At 41.9% G+C, this 20612-nt stretch overlaps 1 protein-coding gene across 11 annotated transcripts in view; it reads left to right on the top strand.

Moving 5' to 3' along the window:
- The window catches only part of LOC106806908 (probable phospholipid-transporting ATPase IF), a 40388-nt gene that overhangs the window by 4649 nt on the left and 15127 nt on the right, over nt 1-20612 (top strand). For all 11 annotated transcript variants that reach the window (XR_001393598.1, XR_001393599.1, XR_001393600.1 and 8 more), the window contains exons 7-26: nt 511-677; nt 984-1048; nt 1446-1527; nt 1802-1934; nt 2387-2468; nt 3493-3608; nt 4081-4245; nt 5089-5231; nt 6367-6509; nt 6923-7026; nt 7878-7991; nt 8525-8647; nt 8853-9001; nt 9341-9494; nt 10091-10193; nt 15594-15739; nt 15998-16057; nt 17156-17286; nt 18510-18568; nt 18811-18890. Coding sequence is in view for 8 of the 11 variants with exons in the window: in XM_014809061.1 (XP_014664547.1) it covers nt 511-677; nt 984-1048; nt 1446-1527; nt 1802-1934; nt 2387-2468; nt 3493-3608; nt 4081-4245; nt 5089-5231; nt 6367-6509; nt 6923-7026; nt 7878-7991; nt 8525-8647; nt 8853-9001; nt 9341-9494; nt 10091-10193; nt 15594-15739; nt 15998-16057; nt 17156-17286; nt 18510-18568; nt 18811-18890 (2319 nt within the window). In the remaining 3 variants the exon portion in view is untranslated. The remainder of the gene's footprint in view (nt 1-510; nt 678-983; nt 1049-1445; nt 1528-1801; nt 1935-2386; nt 2469-3492; nt 3609-4080; nt 4246-5088; nt 5232-6366; nt 6510-6922; nt 7027-7877; nt 7992-8524; nt 8648-8852; nt 9002-9340; nt 9495-10090; nt 10194-15593; nt 15740-15997; nt 16058-17155; nt 17287-18509; nt 18569-18810; nt 18891-20612) is intronic.

The following is a 20612-nucleotide window of genomic DNA, read 5'->3' as shown; positions in this document are numbered from 1 at the left end:
GTGTGTATAATTAGCAAGTGTTTGCCAGTATGCTAAGGTTTTTATTAGTAAACTGTATTTTCAGAAAATACATGCATCATATGATGTAGAAACGATGTAAAATATCAAATATTGCTACTATACTGTAGAGCTCTACTATTCCTCTAAACACAATCATGTTGATGAGATATGTGCTGTACGAGATATTCACTTGTTAGACTTCCTAGTTTGAGTACGAGATTTTCATCGTAAACCTTTTTTTCATCGATATTTTATGTTGTGGACCAGGAGAATTGGGTAACTTGAACGCACGACTTTTACCATTAATTTCTAGCCTTGATATAATATAGGGGTGGAACAGCACAGTGCCGCTGCCAACTTACGTGTTATAAAAAATATGCCACACGAGAGTGGAAGCTTTAGCAATTTGTTGAAGTACGCTGTTGCCGCCCCTGTACTGCGTTGCATCATCTCTGCTATGACGCAGTAACAATTCTCGTCGCCACATTAGTGCTTTTGTCGGCATTTCAGATCCACTGCTGCATTCCAGAGAGCAAACATCTAAAGAGTGTTGAGGGGATCTCCAATCTGTGTTCGTCTATAGAATGCGAGCAGCCATCGGCTGACCTATATCGGTTCATTGGCAGAGCAAACATTTTCTCCACCGATTCCAGTGGAAACTCTACCAAAGTGCAGCAGTGAGTTTTGTCACACTGATGTTTTTGATACGAAAACGGAAAAATAGATAATTGAGAGGAATGAAGAGAGCGAGGGGGAGAGATGGAGGAGAGAGAAGGAACAGCATAAGAAGAGGGGATAAGAAATATGCTAAAGTGATGAGAGAGGGGAGACGTAAACACAGAGGGAATGCAGGAATGGGAGGAGGAGAGGGAGAGAGGTGGGAGGGGAGATAGAAAGAGAAACACAGGTGGGAGAGGAAGGAGATATGACAGACAAGAAGGGGTAACAGCATTGTGTAATAAATAATCATTGGTTTGCTCCAGGCCACTGGGACCAGAACACATGTTACTTAGAGGTGCTAGGTTGAAGAATACTGAATTTATTTTTGGTGAGTATCTAAGAAAACCAAACTACACTGTGTGCATAGAGCAAACATGTCCACTCTATAGCCATTACGTAACTATACTGTCAGCTTTATGACAATAAAATATGTGCTTGTTTTCGTTTTGGATTCATATTTCAGTGTCAGGTAGAATGTGACACATTATGAAGCGGCTCACCTTTCCCTGTCTGTATAATTCACGTATTACTGCGGCAACACATAACATAACATATAGGGCTGCAATAATTCACATAATTGTGGTCAAAATTATAATTTAAATGCAGAAAAACTAAAAAATTACAGGTATTAAAAAATCATTGCACGTCATTTACGTGCAACTTATATGCATAATTTATACGCGTATGAGATTAATGACGGCAAAAGTTCATATTATTTTTTTCAGGATGTGCTGTGTATACAGGGCAACAGACCAAGATGGCCTTAAATTCAAAGTTTACTTCTGCCAAGTTTTCTACTGTAGAAAAGTAAGTTGTCAGTGCTAAATATAGAAAACTTGTGACACGATTTAAAAATATAATATATTTAGGTCATGGATGTGATTTCATGTTTGACATCATAAGCTGTCATGGCTGATTCGTTTTTTTTCGATTGCCATTTTGATTACCAGTAAATTACCTGTATTTTTTTTACATTGCATATATTGTGACAATAAAATGTATGCAGCTACCCTTGGAGTAGTGTTCAGAAGTACTGAAATCACTTAAATGGTGGCTTGGATTGCTGTCACTTGTTTTCTAGGTCAATGAACTTTTTCCTCATCGTGTTCCTGGTGATCCTCATGTTTGAGACGACTCTTCTCGTCGTGTTGAAGAACATATACGAACGAAACATATCGTGGCCTTGGTATCTCCCCCCACAAAAACCTATCAATGTACGTATACACCTAACTACTTATAGAGAGTAGTATCTGTCCCCACAGAAACTTACAAACGTATATGTTTACATAGCCATGTACAGATGTTAGTATAGTATATCACCTCCACAGAGATCTATCAATATACATACGTACTTAACTACTTACAGGGGGTTAGTATCTGCCCCACATAAATTTACAAACATACATGTTTACATAGTATACATATTTACATATACACATTATATAACCATGTGCAGAGATTGGTATATCTACCTCGACAGAAATTTAACAATGTACGTGCGTATCTAGCCATATGCAGGGATTGCTATATCTCATCACGAAAAACCTTTCAATATACATTATATACATACGTCTAAAATTGTCAAAAAAAATTCTGGCAGTAAATAGTGCAGAATTAAATGAAATCGTTGTCAATTGTCATGATTCTTGCTTTGTTCTTATTGCAGTTCAGAAACGTTCTCCAGGATCTACTTTCCTTTCTAGTGCTGCTAAACTATGTCATCCCCATCTCACTGTATGTCACATTAGGTAAGTGTTGCCACATAATTATTGATCCATTTTACTTCAGATACTGCTTTTCTGAGATAATTATCGTGCTTGCAAATATTGGCACGCAATTTTTGCTCTACACTACTAATATATACATAGATACGTACTGTAGGCAGTATTTCTAATTTCGTTATTACTGGCATTTGGGACACCTGGATGGCACATGGCATTTTCTTCAATGTTTGGCATGTATGTGGGGGCGTGTGAGGATTTTAATTAAATGATGACTATGTAAGAATGTTGGCTTTTGGTGATTTTTGATGGCTCAACCTGTGTAGTCCTTCAGTTGTAAAATGTTAGTACTAAGTAACCTATCATTGTTATTACTTAACTGAAGGATTTAATGGAAGTGAAACATTTTGTTACTGATGTGCAAGGAATGGCCAATCTGCCTTAAAATTTAGACAATAGTAAGGAGAATATACTATACACGTAGTGTTACATTGTCAGTTCATGCCAAACTTTTGATATACAAAGCAAAAAGGTAATTAAATCTTTTCATCTGAATCCGTGCTCCCTTTAAGTTAAAATGCTACATCAGAATACATACGCACTTGTCTCTAGTTGATTTCGAAAAGTGGAGCAAGTATGCTGCTGTTTGCAGCCATTTATATAAGCTTAATATCTGCTAGTACAGTAGCTTTTGCTGATTAATCGTAATGCCGAGCTGCTGTTCCTATTGGCCACAAATCAATGGATCACATATGCTGGTGTAGGTGTTTTACAGTTTCACAGTTAACCATTACTAGTGTTTCTAGCATAATTGGTGAGAGGTTTCTGACAATCAATAGTTTAGTCCTCGTCGTCATAGGAGGAGGATAAGGTTATTTGGCTCTGAAATGTGGTGTGTGCCTCGCCCCTAAAATTTGCAAGAACTTGCTTGTAATTTTTTAACAGTTTGGTGATTGTCATTGTAATACATCACAGTCTTATCTTTTTTTCTGATTAACACGTGCTCTGATTAAGATGTTTTTACTTTATGGTTATCACATCCCTTTACCAGAAATGCAAAAGTTCTTTGGGTCAATGTTCTTTGCCTGGGACCTTGAGATGTACGACTTCACGTCAGACATTCCTGCCAAAGTTAACACGTCTGATCTCAATGAAGAGCTCGGACAGGTAATATTCTTTTACTACCTTATTGCTTGTTCATTGCTTGTTGTCTGCTGTGAAGTTATAATGTGAAGAAAGTGATATAGGTATAAGATATATATTCTATATGATTATCTATCTCATTACAAGAAATTCTATTTACCAGAGTATTTGTTTAGATTTGATTGACTGTTATTTCTTGTACTATACTGTGCCAAACCACAGGCGACATTCTCACTATATGCCACGTGTTCTATTTCTGTTCATCTGTCAATCTAACTATTAGTAGCGCACTTGCCACGGTTGACAGTTCCTGGGAAAAAATAGCCCGTGAGAGTGAAGTAATGCCATGTCAACTGACTCCCAGTAGATTCCCAGGTGCTACCCAGTTATTATACATTACGTGTCTATGGTTACACAGTGAATCTACTCATAAAACCTGTGCAGAAAACCGCCAGCGCACCTCTGCAGCCAGTAATTCATCTCGCTTCGTCGCCAGGTGGAATACTTGTTCACGGATAAAACCGGTACGCTGACGGAGAACGACATGCAGTTTCGACAGTGTTCGATCAACGGCACGCGCTACAGTGAGGTGGGCGGCATGCTCTGTGAGCTGTCGGACATGCAGAGGGACACCCAGCCACTAACACTGTCTCAGTACACGGTGAGTTGTGCGTGAGAGTTGAGCGAAGACTCTCGCTGTCGTACCTGTGCTGAAGGCATCATATGGAAACGGTTGGGATCACTGAGGGGTTCTCGTCGTGTTCGATTGTACGGGGAGGCTAGGTGATTGGGTGTACAGTGCTATTGACACGTGTAAAGTCGTAGGTTAAAAAAAGTAAATGTGGTCATAACTTGCATGATAAGGTTTGCGACGATTCTGCTGTAATAAATACCACAAATCTGCTTCATATAAGATGGTTACTGGAAAATACGGTGTTTAAACTTAATACTCTAACAGTCCTCTCACTAATTCCACCAATGTTCACCCATATTAAAACACTGAAACATTGTCGGCCATGTTAAAACACCTTCGGCCATATCATTTTAAAAGACTTCCAGCCGTGGTAGAACACTGCAAGCCATATTCGAACAGTGCCAGTCATGTTGAAATATTGACAAGCACCTGAAAAGGAATTAATTTGCAATTATAATTATTTAATTACTAAATTAGTACATCTAATCGTAGATATTTTAAATTTCTGTGGGATAAAATGGAAGTAAAATTTCCAATTGTAAAATCTGCAGCCTACCTATTGTATTAGTACTATACCTACATACTACTAGTAGCACTAGCAACTAATTATGATTAGTGGATTTAATCATGCTCCTGAGTAGAATTAAATATAGTGATTAACTTAATCATGATTAAAGTTAATTACGCTTCGTGAAACAGTCACTTCAATTTAATTATGGGAGGTTAATCATGATTATAAGGACTTGATTACGCTTCGTGAAACCGGCCTCTGATATCATTGAGTTGACTGCCCGCTCGTTGTCATTGCAGCCGGATATGATGGCTTTCGTAGAGGTGCTTGTGCTCTGCCACACGATCAACGTGCACAAGAACCCAGCTGCCCGCGAGGATGAGCCGCCAGAGTACCAGTCTTCGTCACCGGATGAGAAGGCCCTAGCTGAAGCATGCAGACGGTACTGTTGATGGCATCTACGTATCGCCTCATCCCTTCTCCGCGCCTGCTCGTCGTCCTCGGGTTTTAATCCTTGCACTTTGCTTTCTAATTCAGGCTACAGTCACTGTAGCCCTATTCATCCATCTTTCATCATATAGTGCAGTGACATGTCATATTTTTCTCACACTGTATACGCCATATTTTTCGCGTACAGATATTTTCGCTAATTCCGACTTGACGGACAATTTCGCGAGTGGTTAATTTCGCGGTCAGTGAATTATGAATTATTCGCGTGTTATTTTCGCGGTCGGGGATGCGTTCGCGAAATTCGCGAAAATTAAACCACTGCGAAATATATAACGTATACAGTATTCCATATTCATCCCCCCTCGCTCTCGCATCCGTAACTGGCTAATCATCCTCAGCTTCTCATCCTTGCACCTTGCATTCTAATCCATTCTGTTACAGTCACTGTGGATTCATCCATCCACCTTTCATCATATAGTGCAGTCGCATGTCATATTCTGCACATTCGCGCATGTACCCCCAGTGTGTTAGAGGAGCGCATACATAGTAAATATCCATGACCTGGTTGATTGGCGTGGAATGGACCAGCATTGCCAGTTAAAAAAATGAGCCACGGGCCAGAGGTGTGCAGTCAGCCTTGGAAGTGACTGTATATCTGTCGTGCTCCTGTAGAAAAAAATAAGTTATTCCTTCTTATATATGCACCTTAGATTTTGGTATCTTTCAGTATGATTGTTTGCTGACTGCATGACACACACAACACCTCGTAGCTAGAAATGGAACACTCATAATCTCTTCACCCATGAATCCTTAGCCTTAGCCTTGTATCCCCATGGCTGTAAGTTTCATTGTGATACCCCCCCAACCTTATAATACTTGATACCTACTCACCTTCAATAATACCCTCCGCTTACCTCCTATTCATTTTTCCTGGTGTTTACATAATATTAAGGATCCAGTAACTATTAGACCCATCCTCTCGTGATGTATAAACTCAATGCTACATCTTACTATTGTGTATGCAAGGAAAATGGTGTTTCTTATTTAATTTAAGCCTTTCTTTCCTTTCTTACTTTTCAATACCTTTATTTCCTACTGACCATGTCTTAACGTTTTGTCACCGCTAGGCTGGGAGTAACATTTCTGGGCACAAGGGGTGAGAGAATGATATTTCGCATCAAGAACGAAGATATTTCCTATCGGCTTCTGCATGTCCTTGAGTTTGATGCAACGCGAAAGTGCATGAGTGTTATCGTTCGGAACCCAAAAGGTGAGTTGGTGGTTTTTCTTTCTGTGTTGTCTTGTGAAAGGTCCAGGATTACCGATGTTGTATTAAAGTATATATGGTGTGAAAGTCACCGACGTAAACAAAATACATGCCTTTTAGTTAATATCTTGAACCTACATATCAATGATGAATCCATGTGGTTTCTATCAATTGTAATTTTTTATTTCAATATACTTAGGTTCATGTTACGTCTTACCACTGTACCACCGTTTTTTTTGTTGCGAAAAAAAAGGATTAATATATTTGTTGAATATATAGGAGAACATATTGTTGTGGTCTCATTCTGTATGCGTAAGTGCGTGTTATTGATTTACTGTGCTCATAAAGTGTGTAATTGTTATATTTGAATCACGATAATTAAGGCTGGGATGCAGTTGAATCTCTTTGATTTGCAGGTGAGATACTGTTGCTGTGCAAGGGAGCAGAGTCGACACTGTTGCCGAACGTGATTAGCGGAGATGCCGATAGCACTCTACAGCACGTCGATGACTTTGCCATGGTAAGTATGCGCATGATGAACCACTAACGCGTACAGCTACATTTTTGTACTCGTACCTAATACAGAGATGCCAACCACTACGATTTATCCGTATTTTATACGAATTTCTATTCCTTTTGCACCACTACGACCAGTTTGTATCAAACTACGAATTTCACTGTGATCGAAATTTTGTTGTTGTTGTTGTCAATTATTGTCATTTTTTGTCAATTTATTGTCATTTTTGACCCTCAGAATGCAGGAAATTGCATCTCAGAATCAAAGATTTTTCCGGGGGGCATGCCGGACCCCACTAGCAAACTCGGGTCATTATGTGACCCTCGAACTACTAATTTGATGGCCAGAAACTACAGATTACTTCAAATATGTGTTGGCTCTCTGTGCAAAATCTCTGCTAATAGTATCACTGGTGATTTTTGAGGCTAGTATCACAGTACATCGCACCTGGATTTCCCATGTGTCTGTATCAGATATCTCACGACCAGTGATTGATTTACCCAATTTTCCACAAGATATAATGGTGTGCCGAATTTTTCAAAAATATCTTGTATAATTATAGAAGTGACCAATGTTCACTGCGTCACATGTTGTTTTGTCATGTAATCAGTTTCATTGATTGAACTGACAATTTGTGGGTCTATCTGATTACGCCTCTTAACATCATTCTATTATTATTATTATTATCATTTTATTTATTTTTATTGCATTTTTTACATAAAATGATCAAAAGTGCAGCATATCAATTAATTCTAACTTGAAATATGTCTGAATATTTAAGAGGGCAATTTTTTTAGAAAGGGGCGAGTTGCCAACACAGTCACAGGTTGGTGATCTTTCTTCCATGTGTGTAGGCTGGTCTACGCACACTGGTGATCGCTAACAAGAGACTCAGTGAGGAGGAGTTGCAAGACTGTGAGAAACAGCTACATAAAGCCAGGACTGCAATGGTGAAACGGGAAGAGAAGGTGTGTGAAGGCACAGCCATCTTTAGTCTCACGTTGCTGATTTCATGCTGAACGGTGGGCAATACTGCTCAAATTTACATCAGTGAATAAAAACTTGTTGAAGGTAATGTTTTATAAAAGTTTCGGGATCGTAAAGGAAAGGTGTCGATATGGCTTTGATCTAGTAATGTGTAAATATATCTGTACATACTAGCTAAACCAATCCACTCTGCTACAAGTTCTTTCTTGATCACAGATCTCCACCAATCTGATACTTGTGGCCTACCAAACACTTACTATTGATGGCTTCGATCATCAACCAGCTATCTAATCTGCCCTTACCTGCACCACCACCCCCAACCACCTACCCACACCAACCACTCGCTCTTGTTTACCTCTCACCAGCAATTCCTCGGAACTTTCCCTCTTTCCTCCCAAATATCAACCTTCCTACACAAACCGCTTCCTCTGAACTACTTCCACCAGCAACCAGGAAACCCAAAGCCAAGTATTGATATGTATGTACGTATGTGTGGTTCTTTGATGATTTAAAGGTGTCAAGGGCTTATAGTGTCATGGAGCAGGACCTGCATGTTCTGGGTGCAACAGGTGTGGAAGACAGACTACAAGATGGAGTGCAGGAAACCATAGCATCTCTGAGGGTCGCTGGCATCAAGGTAGGTAACTTCACACCTTGTCTAATCAGAGAGGAAGACAGAAGAAAATACTAGGACGGAGCGAACAATTTCAATTGCTCCAAAGTTGCGTTTGAGCTCCCAGACATTTATCAGCAGGTGTTGCGCAATGTCAAATCGATCATTGATGTTGATGTTATCTGTTTCATTATTTATCCTTCCACGCTTGGCCTTTGTTGTGTAACAGGTGTGGGTGTTGACGGGAGACAAGATGGAGACAGCGGTGAACATCAGTCATTCGTGCGGCCACTTCAAGAGAGGCATGCATGAGCTTCATCTCGTGCAGCAAAAGAACAAGCAGCAGTGTGAACGAACGATCACGGATCTCCTCAAAGAGTAAGTTACGAGATGCAGCATAAAAGCTCACTGTCAGATACTGTATACGCCATGTTTCGCGTACAGATATTTTCGCGAATTCAGACTTGACGGACAAATTTTGTGAGTTGTTAATTTCGCGGTCGGTGAATTATGAATTCTCGGGTATTATTCAGTATGAATTATTAGCCTGTTGTTATTTTCGCGGTCGGGAACGCGTTCGCGAAATTCGCGAAGATTAAACCACCGCGAAATATACAGCGTATACAGTAAGTTACGAGATGCAGCGTAAAAGCTTGGTGTGAGTAACTATATGATGGATAGGTGCCGTGGCGTTTTACATGCTGTTCTCTGTGACAGGATTCGGCGGGATGACTTGCTGCAGTGTGCGCTGGTCGTGGATGGGATGAGCCTTAAGTATGCGTTGTCAACTCATCGACAAGAGCTCTACACTCTCTGCTCACTCTGCACCGCCGTACTGTGCTGCCGCATGTCTCCCATCCAGAAGGCACTGGTGAGTACATCAGGGGTACTTTTTTCTGCACCAATCTGGACTCCAGGGAGGGATTTTGCAGGGATTCCTTCTGCCACTACAAGGCACTGACTCGTTAAGATTTCTTTCAACAACATTGCTGTCAGATCTGTCGATATATTCAGCATGCTGGAAATGCATGACGTTGTAGGATGGTTAAATCTGTTTGTGAATGTGATTTTATGCGTGATTGGTTGAAGAATTGAACTATGATTGCACTGTGAGTGATAATGAATTTTTGTATCTATTTTAAATCTATTGAATGTCGTAAGTAGTAGCAGCAGCATGCATGGAGTTATAGATGTTTACAATGTAATGTCTTCACACAACCAAATTTCTCTAGGTCTACAAACCTGCCAAGCTTTTGAATTGTGATGACATGATCACTTACTCGTGATTAATTAATTCTGAATTAATCTTTTTGGTGCTCATGTACACGTTACATATTTGAGGTATAAAAATGACATTTTCAACTTTCCAGCATTTTAACACTGTAGTTACTCGGGGAGATAAGCAAAAGACGATAAGTTCAAGTTTGGGAGAAGTCTCGGGAATTCACTGCTAAGTATCATGTACAGGTGGTAAAGTTGGTGAAGAGTGGACCAGACCATCCTGTGACTGCTGCAATCGGTGATGGTGCGAACGATGTCAGCATGATACAGGAGGCTGAAGTAGGAATCGGTGAGTAGTGCATGTAACTATGTAAGTGTGATACAGGAGGCTGAAGTAGGAATCGGTGAGTAGTGCATGTAACTATGTAAGTGTGATACAGGAGGCTGAAGTAGGAATCGGTGAGTAGTGCATGTAACTATGTAAGTGTGATACAGGAGGCTGAAGTAGGAATCGGTGAGTAGTGCATGTAACTATGTAAGTGTGATACAGGAGGCTGAAGTAAGGAATCGGTGAGTATGCATGTTAAACAATGTAATGATGTGATACAGGAGCTGAAGTAGGAATCAATAATAAAATGTAAGTATGAAATACAGGAGCCTGAGTAGGAAATCGGTGGTAGATGCACGTAACGTATGTAAGTGTGATACGCAGGGCTGAAGTAGGAATCGTTAGTAGTGCATGGTAACTGATGAAAGCGTGATACAGGAGGCTGAAAGGAATCGTGAGTAGTGCGCATGTAGACTATGAAGTGTGATACCAGGAGCTGAGGAGTAGAATCGTGAGTAAGTGCATGGTAGACTATGTAAGCTGTGATACACAGGAGGGCTGAAGTAGGTATCGGTGAGTATGCATTGTAGCTATGTAAGTGTTATAGCAGGAGGCTGAAGTAGGACTCCGGTGAGTATGCAATGTGAATCTATGTAAGCGTCGATACAGGAGGCTGATAGTATGAATGCGTGCAGTAGTGCATGTAACTATGTAAGTGTGATGACAGGAGCTGAAGTAAGGAATCTGCAGCTAGTGCATGTAACTATCTAAAGCGTGATACAGAGGCTGAGTAGGCAATGCGGTGAAGTAGTGGTGCATGTACTCTATGTAAGTGTGATACAGAAAGGCTGAAAGTAGGAATCGGTAGTAAGTGGCATGCAACTAATGTAAAGCGTGATACAGGAGGCTGAAGTAGGAATCGTGAGTAGTGGCATGTAACTATTGTAAGTGTGATACAGGAGGCTGAAGTAGGAATCGGTGAGTAGTGCATGTCAACTATGTAATGTCGTATACAGGAGCGCTTGAATAGGAAATAGGTGATGGTGCGAACGATGTCAGGCATGATCACAGCAGGCTGAAGAGGAAATCTGGTGAAGTAGTGCATGTAATTGTAAGTTGTACTACAGGAGGCTGAAAGTAGAAGTCGGTGAGTAGTGCAATGTAACTATGTAAGTGGGATACAGGGGCTGAAAGTAGGAATCTGGTGAGTAGTGCATGTTAACTATGTAAAGCGTGATACTCAGGAGCTGAAGTATGGAATCGGTGATGTAAGTGCATGTAACTATGTACTGTGATACAGGAGGCTGAATAATGGAATCGGTGAGTATTGCATGTAACAATGTAATGTGATACAGGAGCTGAGAGTTAAGGAAATCGGTAGTAGTGCATTGTAAACTATGGAAGTGTTGAACGTATCAGGAGGCTGAAGTAGGAATCGGTGAGCTAGTGCATCGTAACTATGTAAGTGGATACACTGGAGGCTGAAGTACGTGAATCGGTGAGTAGTGCATGTAACTCTGTAAGTGTGTTACAGAGGCTGAAGTAGGAATCGGTGAGTAGTGCATGTAAACTATGTAAGTATGATACAGGAGGCTGAAAGTAGGAATCGGTGCAGTAGTGCATTAACTATGTAAGTGTGCATACAGGAGGCTGAATAGGAATCGGTGATTAAGTGCCAGTGATTAACTATGTAAGTGTGATACAGGAGGCTGAAGTTAGGAATCGGTTGGAGATTGCAGGTAACTATGTAAGTCGCTGCATACCCGAGCTCCCGAAGTCCACGGAATCGGTGAGTAGTGCATCGTCAACCTATGTAAGTTATACCAGGAGGCCTGAAGTAGCATATGCAGTGAAGTGCATGTAACTGATTGTAAGCTGTGAATACCAAGGAGGCTGAAGTATGAATCGGTGCAGTAGTGCATGTAAACTATGTAAGTGCTGATACAAGGAGGCTGAAGTAGAATCGGTGAGTAGTGCATGTAAGCTATGTCAGCATGATATCAGGAGCTGAAGTGAGGCAATCGTGAGTAGTTGGCTGTAACTATGTAAGTGATACAGAGGCGAAGTAAGGAAATCGGTGAGTAGTGCATGTATACTATTAACGTGGATAACAGGAGGCTGAGTATGGAATCGGTGACGTAGTCGCTGTAACGATGTACTGTGATACAGGAGGCGAAGTGGAACGGTGAGTAGTTCGCATGTAAATATGTATTGTGTAGCAGGAGCTGTAAGTAGGAATAGGTGAGTAGTGCATGTAAAACTATCATTGTGGATACAGGAAGGCTGAAGTAGAAATCGGTGAGTAGTCATGTAACTATGTAAGTTGATACACGAGGCTGAAGTAGGAAATCGGTGAGCTAGTGCATATACACTATTAAGTGTGATAACAGGAAGGCTTGACAGTAGGAATCGGTCTCACAAATTATTTCAAGTTAAAATATATAGTTTACGATTACTAAAATTGCAGGGGAAAACAAAGACATTTCTTGTGGTTTTGTATTACTCTTCTCAGTAGAACAATAAAATCCTACAGCCATTTTGCTAAGTTAATCCATTATTTGATGTTATTTTATTCTACCCCACACGCTATAACCTGAACACAACTTCTTGCAGCTATTACCTTTTCCCCTTACTACTTATCTAACCCATTCATAAAATATGTGATAAATATGAAAACAATAAAACTAGAAATACACACTAGAAAACATTAATAACTAGATATGATCAACTGAGAAAGATACAGCAATCTTGCTTTCTACGTGGCTAGATTTCTTGTCCATATACAGATGCAGCCATTTTACTGTCAGGTATAAATACAGGTGAGGTCATTGTAAGCTTAATTATGGCTTACCATCCAACTCTGTAATTACTAAGTAAGATAATTGTAAGGTTGCGCTTGTAATTGATAACGCAGCTAGAGAGGTTTCTCTGTAATCAATGTATAGTGCTGGTGAACTGCTGTAGTCTGCCATGATATAGTTCTGATCTTTGGTCCTTTTCATCAATCGTCATGAAATGCAGGCAAGAAAGGTTTTGTTTATAAAAAATACCGATATAAAAAGTGTCCTGCCTGCCTATGCTGTCATCATCGTACTATAGCATGGGGGCGTCACCGATGCAGGCACGGTTGGTCAAACTCGTCTGGCCATGTCCGACAAGCGCCACATACATAAAAGCAGTGGCTCGCCATCTTGGCGGCTTCATGGGCCAGCTGATATGCCTCACACCGCATACACAGCCGCGGGGCGAATGTCCTACGGTGCGGCGCCGCAGTGGTAGGTGCGCTGAGCGGCTCCCGCCGTCATCCGCGGCGACTGGTGATTGTCGGCTTGCGATGACGCAGCGCAACGCACACGCGAGCGGCGAGAGGCGATGATTTCGCAGCTAAGGCAGGCCCGAGCTACCACGACGTAACGTCGCGACCGATGCGTGCGCAGCGCCCCTGCGCCGCAGGACGCGACGGATCCGCCCGAGCACTCCTGCACACAGGCGCAGTAACGCGCCGCCGGACATACCCTGTGACGGCTGCGGGAAACTGCAAGCATCACCCCGGCGCCACGCCAGAAGATTATGAAGTGGTCCTATGCGCGATGATAGCTAACAGCTGCTGACATTACGAGCCTCGCTTCGAGCGAGTACCGCCCTCAGCAGGTTCTGTTGCCGGCTGCAACGGTGTAGGGTCGCCTGCTGAACATGGCGCGGGGTTGTTCACTGTGCAACACTGCTCGGTCATAGCCCACTGTTGTTCATCTGTCGAAGACCTGCTGACGAATGCCTGGTGTGTTCATTGTTGAGAAGCTGAACGTGACCACTGTTGTTCATTGTTGAAGACTGCTGAACGTGACCACTGTTGTTCATTGTTGAAGGCTGCTGAACATGCTCACTGTTGTTCATTGTTGAAGACTGCTGAACATGCTCACTGTTGTTCATTGTTGAAGACTGCTGAACGTTGACGCACTGTTGTTCATTGTTGAAGACTGCTGAACATGACCACTGTTGTTCATTGTTGAAGACTGCTGAACGTGACCACTGTTGTTCATATTGGAAAACTGGACGGGCTCACTATTGTTTCATATTGGAAGACTGCTGAACGTGACCACTGTTTGTTCATACTGGAAGAATGCTGAACTCGTGCGCACATTTCTATATGCGCATGCTCATAGCTTTGTTTGGGTCACATAGCATGTGAAATTGTGTCTGTAGTTGGTTTTGATGTACATTTCACTAGCGTCAGATCAGTATGTGTCAAGAAGAGTCTATCTAGAAGTAGAATGTATGGGAACACAGATGTAGGAATGTACATGTTTACACTTCGATCGGTGATTTGATTTTAAATCGGATACCCAGCTTTGATTATACCAGTTGTAAGTCTGCTGTGTATTCGTCTCCTGTTTAATATTCTTCTTCTGCTATTACAACAATACAGTGTAAATTCTATTAATGCCATCAGCGGTGCTGTTGTTTAAATGTCCTTGCTGTCTGCTGCGTAAAGTAAAAGTAACATGCTAAACTGAGCATCTGCAGTCTACCCATACTAACTTAGTCCAGTTGAGTATTTTGTGTTTGTACGCTGCGATTTAGAGCGTGCCTCAACCAGACAAGTTTGAATCGGATCAAATTTTGCAGTCTATACGGAGTAATAACCGGTCCTGCCCTCGGCCGCGCTCGGCGCAGGTTCATTGATGCAGGCATGGTGGTTTTAATCGAATATTGTCACAGTAATACTAATTTACACACTGGCCCCATAACACTGGCATCATTTAATTACTGCCTTAAGATAGTACTTACTTTACTGGATCTGGGTGTCTTGGTGAGAGTGGGTGCCGTACATGTAGCCGCAGAGAACAATCACAGATCTGTTGCTCCGCCGTATAGTCATGCATATAGTGTAGGTGTTTAACAATATAAACATGCAATTTGCTTGTCCTAGCCACGGACTTTGCTCATTTACATAGTGACTGTGCGAGGCACGTGCTTTCTTATCATCGCTTTGAGTAGGGTAAGGTGGAGTGGGCTGCATAGTGCTGCAAACACTACCAGCGCAACCGGAAAATAAATGCGTTTTGTTTTTAAGCAGAAATGTGATTCAAAAGCAGAGCTTCAATATAATTTTACCAGATGGATAAATAATAGAAAGTCTGTCTTTTAATAGTGATTTGTGGTCGCACCACTAGCATAATATAGACATACATATGCTAACGTAACATAACGTAACATAACATCACATCACATCACATCACATCACAATGATCACATCACATCACACAACACAACACAACACAACACAACACAACACAACACAACACAACACAACGCAACATAACATAACGTAGCATAACATAATATAGACATACATATATAGCATAATATCGTCATTTAAGTAGAACTTATTATGCACACATACGTCTTGTTGTATTGCAGGTATCTATGGTAAAGAAGGACGGCAGGCCGTCCGCTGCAGTGACTTTGCCTTTGCAAGATTCCGCTTCCTACAGAGGGCGCTACTTGTACACGGCCACTATTACTACTACAGAGTGGCAACACTGTCCAAATATTTTTTCTACAAGGTCAGCATGGCTTTGCGAGCGTATTTTCGGGGTGGTGTGGCCCAGTGTCAGCGTTCTGTGCTAACGTGGTTTGACGTGCGAAACGTGGGTAATGTTGTGTTGCCTATCACAACATCAATCTCCTTGCAGACGTGTCACATGTAAACTTGATTGTCGGGGAAATGTGCATTAGTATTATCATGGGCATATTTATGTTCGTGGCATTGTGTGGAACGTTGAGTTAGTACTTACTAAAGATGCTATTCCTCTGGTTTCCAGAATGTGGCATTCATCACACCCCAGCTGTATTTTGCATTCTGGTCACGGTATTCAGGACAGGTGAGTAGAAGAAAACGTGTAGAAAAGGGGAGAGAGAGAGAGAGAGAGAGAGAGAGCGAGAGAAGAGAGAGAGAGAGAGAGAGAGAGAAGAAGAGAGAGAGCAGAGAGAGAGAGAGAGCGACGAGAGAGAGAGAGAGAGAGAGAGAGACGAGAGAGAGAGATAAGCGAGAGGGAGAGAGAGAAGAGAAAGAAAGAGAGAGAGAGAGAGAGAAGAGAGAGAGAGAGAGAGAGAAAGAGAGAGAGCGAGAGAGGAGAGAAGAAGCGCGAGAGAGAGAGAGAGAGAGAGAGAAGAGAGAGAGAAGGAAAGCAGAGGGAGAGACGAGAGACGCGAGAGGGAAAGAGAGAGAGAGCTAGAGATTAGAGAGAGGGAGAGAGAGAAAGCAGGTGCAAAAGTAAGCCTAATAGAGAAAGAGAAAGAGGGTGCACAAAAGGAAGAGGAGTGAGGAAGTAAGAGAGTGAGAGTTTTAGGAGAGCGAGAGAGCGAGAAAGAGAGGGTGGGGTAGGAGGCAGAGGCAGAAAGCTGGGTGATGGCAACTTACACTAGACTAGGTGTCATTCAAATAGGAATAAACACGTGAAATTTTATTCACCATGTTGTGAATGAACATGCGAGTGTTATTTTGGGTCAATATTTAAACAACATTTATGCTTTAGCATCAGAGTCTTCAGACAGTTGAAGATTGTAACATTGTGTCTGCAGGTATCTATCTCGGCAGTTACAACTACAATGTCTTCTATTGTCTTTATATTGAATGCCAAGAAGCAAAAATACTCGCTTCTCCTACACCACGTACTGAAGATCTGGGTTGAGCGGGAAAGGTCACACTACTGGTAACCCAATGAGCTAAATATATACAAGGAGATGAAGGCGGATTGCTGTGCTTTTCGCCTCAAAGACGCCATGCTATTGGACCGATACATTAGGCTGTAAACGGCTGTGCAAATCCGTCCCCAGAGACAGATCGAACAACTGAATGTTCTAGCCAATATGACCAAATATGCAAATAATTGGCCAGATAGGCGCGCTTCTCTTCCTTGTTTCATATTTAGCTCCGTGCTCGGTAATAACTCGTACATTCTTCTTGGATTTTTTTCAAGTCTTTCTATGAAAGCATGTACCTTGCTTCTTACAACATCTTCCTAACATCTCTCTGTCCGATACTTATATACGGCATGTTTGAGAAGCACTGTGATGAAAAGACACTGATGGATGATCCCACACTGTACAGGTAATGTGATTGTTAAGCACAATAGCATTGTAGAGGTAGAATACACAATTATATACAATCTATTATCCGATAATTAAGCTGGCGTTCCACTAGCGAAGAAATTCGTATCTTTAGCGTTCACACAAGTGCAAAATCGCGCAGTACAAGAATGTACGGTTATTAACAGATCGGTATTGTTGAAATACGCGGCTTTCCAGACCCCGGCCAGAATAATTGCCGTGCTATGAGGAAATACCGGAATCTCTTGGACCACGCGCATTTTCCTCGTTGAAACGATATAATACGTATTTCTCGAACCGCCGTATTTTATGAGACTGGGTCCCGCCGCTCCGACAGTTCCAGTGTAACCAGCGAGTGGACTGTCTGAGCGCGGACCAGTCTATGTAGGTTTATCGCAGTTGATGCGCATTGGCATTGTTTAATTTCGCATTGTTCCCGTTGATCTGTTTACTAGAAGCAGCTCGCGCTCTCGCAACCATACGGAATTTCTGGAGCCGCGAATCAGTCGTGGATGAACGCTCGGCCCGCCTATTTTGTCTCAGATTCGGTATTTCGCAAATACCGTATTTCATAAATACGAGGTCTCGTGTAAACGAGGCTAATCTAATTATCCGACAATCTAATATACAATCTATTATCTGAAACCCTTGGGACCAGACACGTTTCGAAATTCGGAATTTTTCGGATTTCGGAATGGTAAAACAGTACAGATATACATACATCTAGTACAGATATCCTGCAACTGGCCAGTACTAAAATCTAAGTTTTCAAGAGGCTAAGTGCTGTACCAGTACAGTACAATATGTATGAGTAATGCCAAGCACATCAATATCTCTGCAGTGAACTTTGTGCAGCCAAATGCGAGCTTTGGTGTGCAGACGACCGGCACACAAAAACTTTCGGTTTTCGGAGCTTTTCTGTTTTCAGAATTTTGGATAATAGACTGTGTACTGTAGATTTAACACAACATGCCAGGCTTATTAGAGACCCTAGAAGACTGCTAGACAACTTGGTAGGATTACATTAAACTGACGCAGGATAGAACTTTTAATATTGCTAATAACTGTAATACTTGCAATATTCTTATTGATTAGTACTGTTTCGGCGTATAATGTTTAAGTCCTTGTTGTAGTTATCGTAGTAGGGCCAAGTTTCACACTCTCTACTCGCTTTAAGTGTAACACGCTTTTTTCGAGTATAACACTGCTCGCTTTCTGTTGCAGGTTAATAACAAGAAATGCACGGTTAAGTATGAAAGAGTTTGTAACGTGGAACTTATTGGGTAGGTGTTTGTGTAAACTTCCATTTAATCTAAAACATCTCAAATACTGAATTTAGTAATTTAATTATCACGTGGAAGAGCAAATACCAATATTAGTGCAGCATTTCAAATAATGCTCAGTTTTCTATTATTCATAATATTATTATGAGTGAAACGTGGTTAATAGTATTCTTCAAAGTAGTTCATGTCATTGTTCTGTTCTGTTGGTTTCTGTTTTCTCTAAATACTGTCTTTACTTGCAGGTTACTGGCAGTCATTGGTATTCTTTTTTGGAACATACTTTCTACTGCAACCGAATGCTGTGGTTCATTCCTCGATGGAGGTAAGATGGGGTGAAAACACATAGTGATGTATGTGTTGAACACTGTGTATGCCAATATGGAAAAGTTGATATACCAGTTGTGTTCTGTAGTAAACTGCCATTTATTTAGTATGTACAGTATGCTGGCATGTGCATCTGCTCAGTTGGTTCTTTTATCAAAGCAGAAACAAGGGCACTGCAACTCTTATCAGGCACATGGTTGTGTTGCATTTCAGCATTGTAAGTCTTACAGATGATGAATGTGTTCTGCGTAGGTGTGTTACACAACATCGTCATTACCATATATAGATCTTACAGCCAATGTATGTGATTTGTGTAGGAGTCTCGTATAATCTCATCGTCATCATCGTCGTCATCATTTTGTGAATTTTACAGACAATGGATGTGTTCTGCATGAGGTGTTCTTTGTTATTAAATTATATAGTTACGAAAATTGCAGGGGGAAACAAAGACATTTCTGTGGTTTGTATTACTCTTCTAGTACAACAATAAAATCCTACAACATTTTGCCAGTTAACCATTCATGTAATGTTATTTTATTCTACCCCACACTGCTATACACCTGCACAACTTCTTGACACTACTTACCTTTCCCTACTACTTATCTAACCCTTCATAAAATAGGTGGAAAATAGAAACAATAAAACTAGAATACACACTAGAACACATATATAACTAGAATGATAACTAGAAGATACAGCAATGCTTGTTTTTACGTGGCTAATTCCTGTCCCCATACAGGATGCAGCATTTTCCTGCAGGTATAAATCAGGTGGAGGTCATGTAAGCTTAATTTATTGGCCTACATACAACTTTGTAATTACTAAATAAGATATTGTAAGGTGCTTGTAATTGATTAACGCAGTAGAGAGGTTTCTCTGTAATCATGTATATTGCTGGTGAACTGCTGTAGTTTGCATGATCTAGTTTGATTCTTTGGTCGTTTTCATCAATGTCATGAAATGTCAACCAAAGTACGCCGATATAAAAGTGTCCTGCCTGCCTATGCTGTCATCATCGTACCTATAGCTGGGGGCGTGACCATGCAGCACGTTGTCAAACTCGTCTGGCATGTGCACGACAGCGCCTTCATAAAGCAGTGCTGCCATCTGACGGGCCTTCATGGTGCTCAGGAAGATGCTCACTACGCATACACACGCGGCGAATGTCTCGGTCGCCCGCAGTGTGTAGGTGGCGCTGAGGCTGCTCCCCGTCATCGCGGCGACGTGATTGTCGGCTGCGATGACGCAGCCGCGCACCGCGAGCGCGAGAGCGATGATCGCAGCCACGCAGCCGAGCCAGCCAGCGACGTACGTCGCGACCATCGTGCGCAGCGCCCCCTGCCGGCAGGACGCGACGACGCCGAGCACTCCGCACACGGCGCAGTACGCGCCGGCGGACATCCCTGTGACGGCGGCGGGAAGCGTCAGCATCCCCGGCGCCACGCAGAAGATGATGATGGTCTCTATGGCGATGATAGCACAGCTGCTGACGATTACGAGCTCGCTCGGAAGCAGTAGCGCCCTCAGCAGGTTCTGGTTGGCTGCGGCAACGGTGTAGGGTCGCTGCTGAACATGCGCGGGGTTGTTCACTGTGCAACACTGCTGGTCATGCCCACTGTTGTTCATTGTTGAAGACTGCTGAACATGCCCACTGTTGTTCATTGTTGAAGACTGCTGAACGTGACCACTGTTGTTCATTGTTGAAGACTGCTGAACATGC

The sequence above is a fragment of the Priapulus caudatus genome, unplaced genomic scaffold, assembly GCF_000485595.1.
Source record: "Priapulus caudatus unplaced genomic scaffold, Priapulus_caudatus-5.0.1 Scaffold185, whole genome shotgun sequence".
Classification (NCBI taxonomy): domain Eukaryota; kingdom Metazoa; phylum Priapulida; class Priapulimorpha; order Priapulimorphida; family Priapulidae; genus Priapulus; species Priapulus caudatus.
This window is presented reverse-complemented; position numbering and strand designations above follow the sequence as displayed.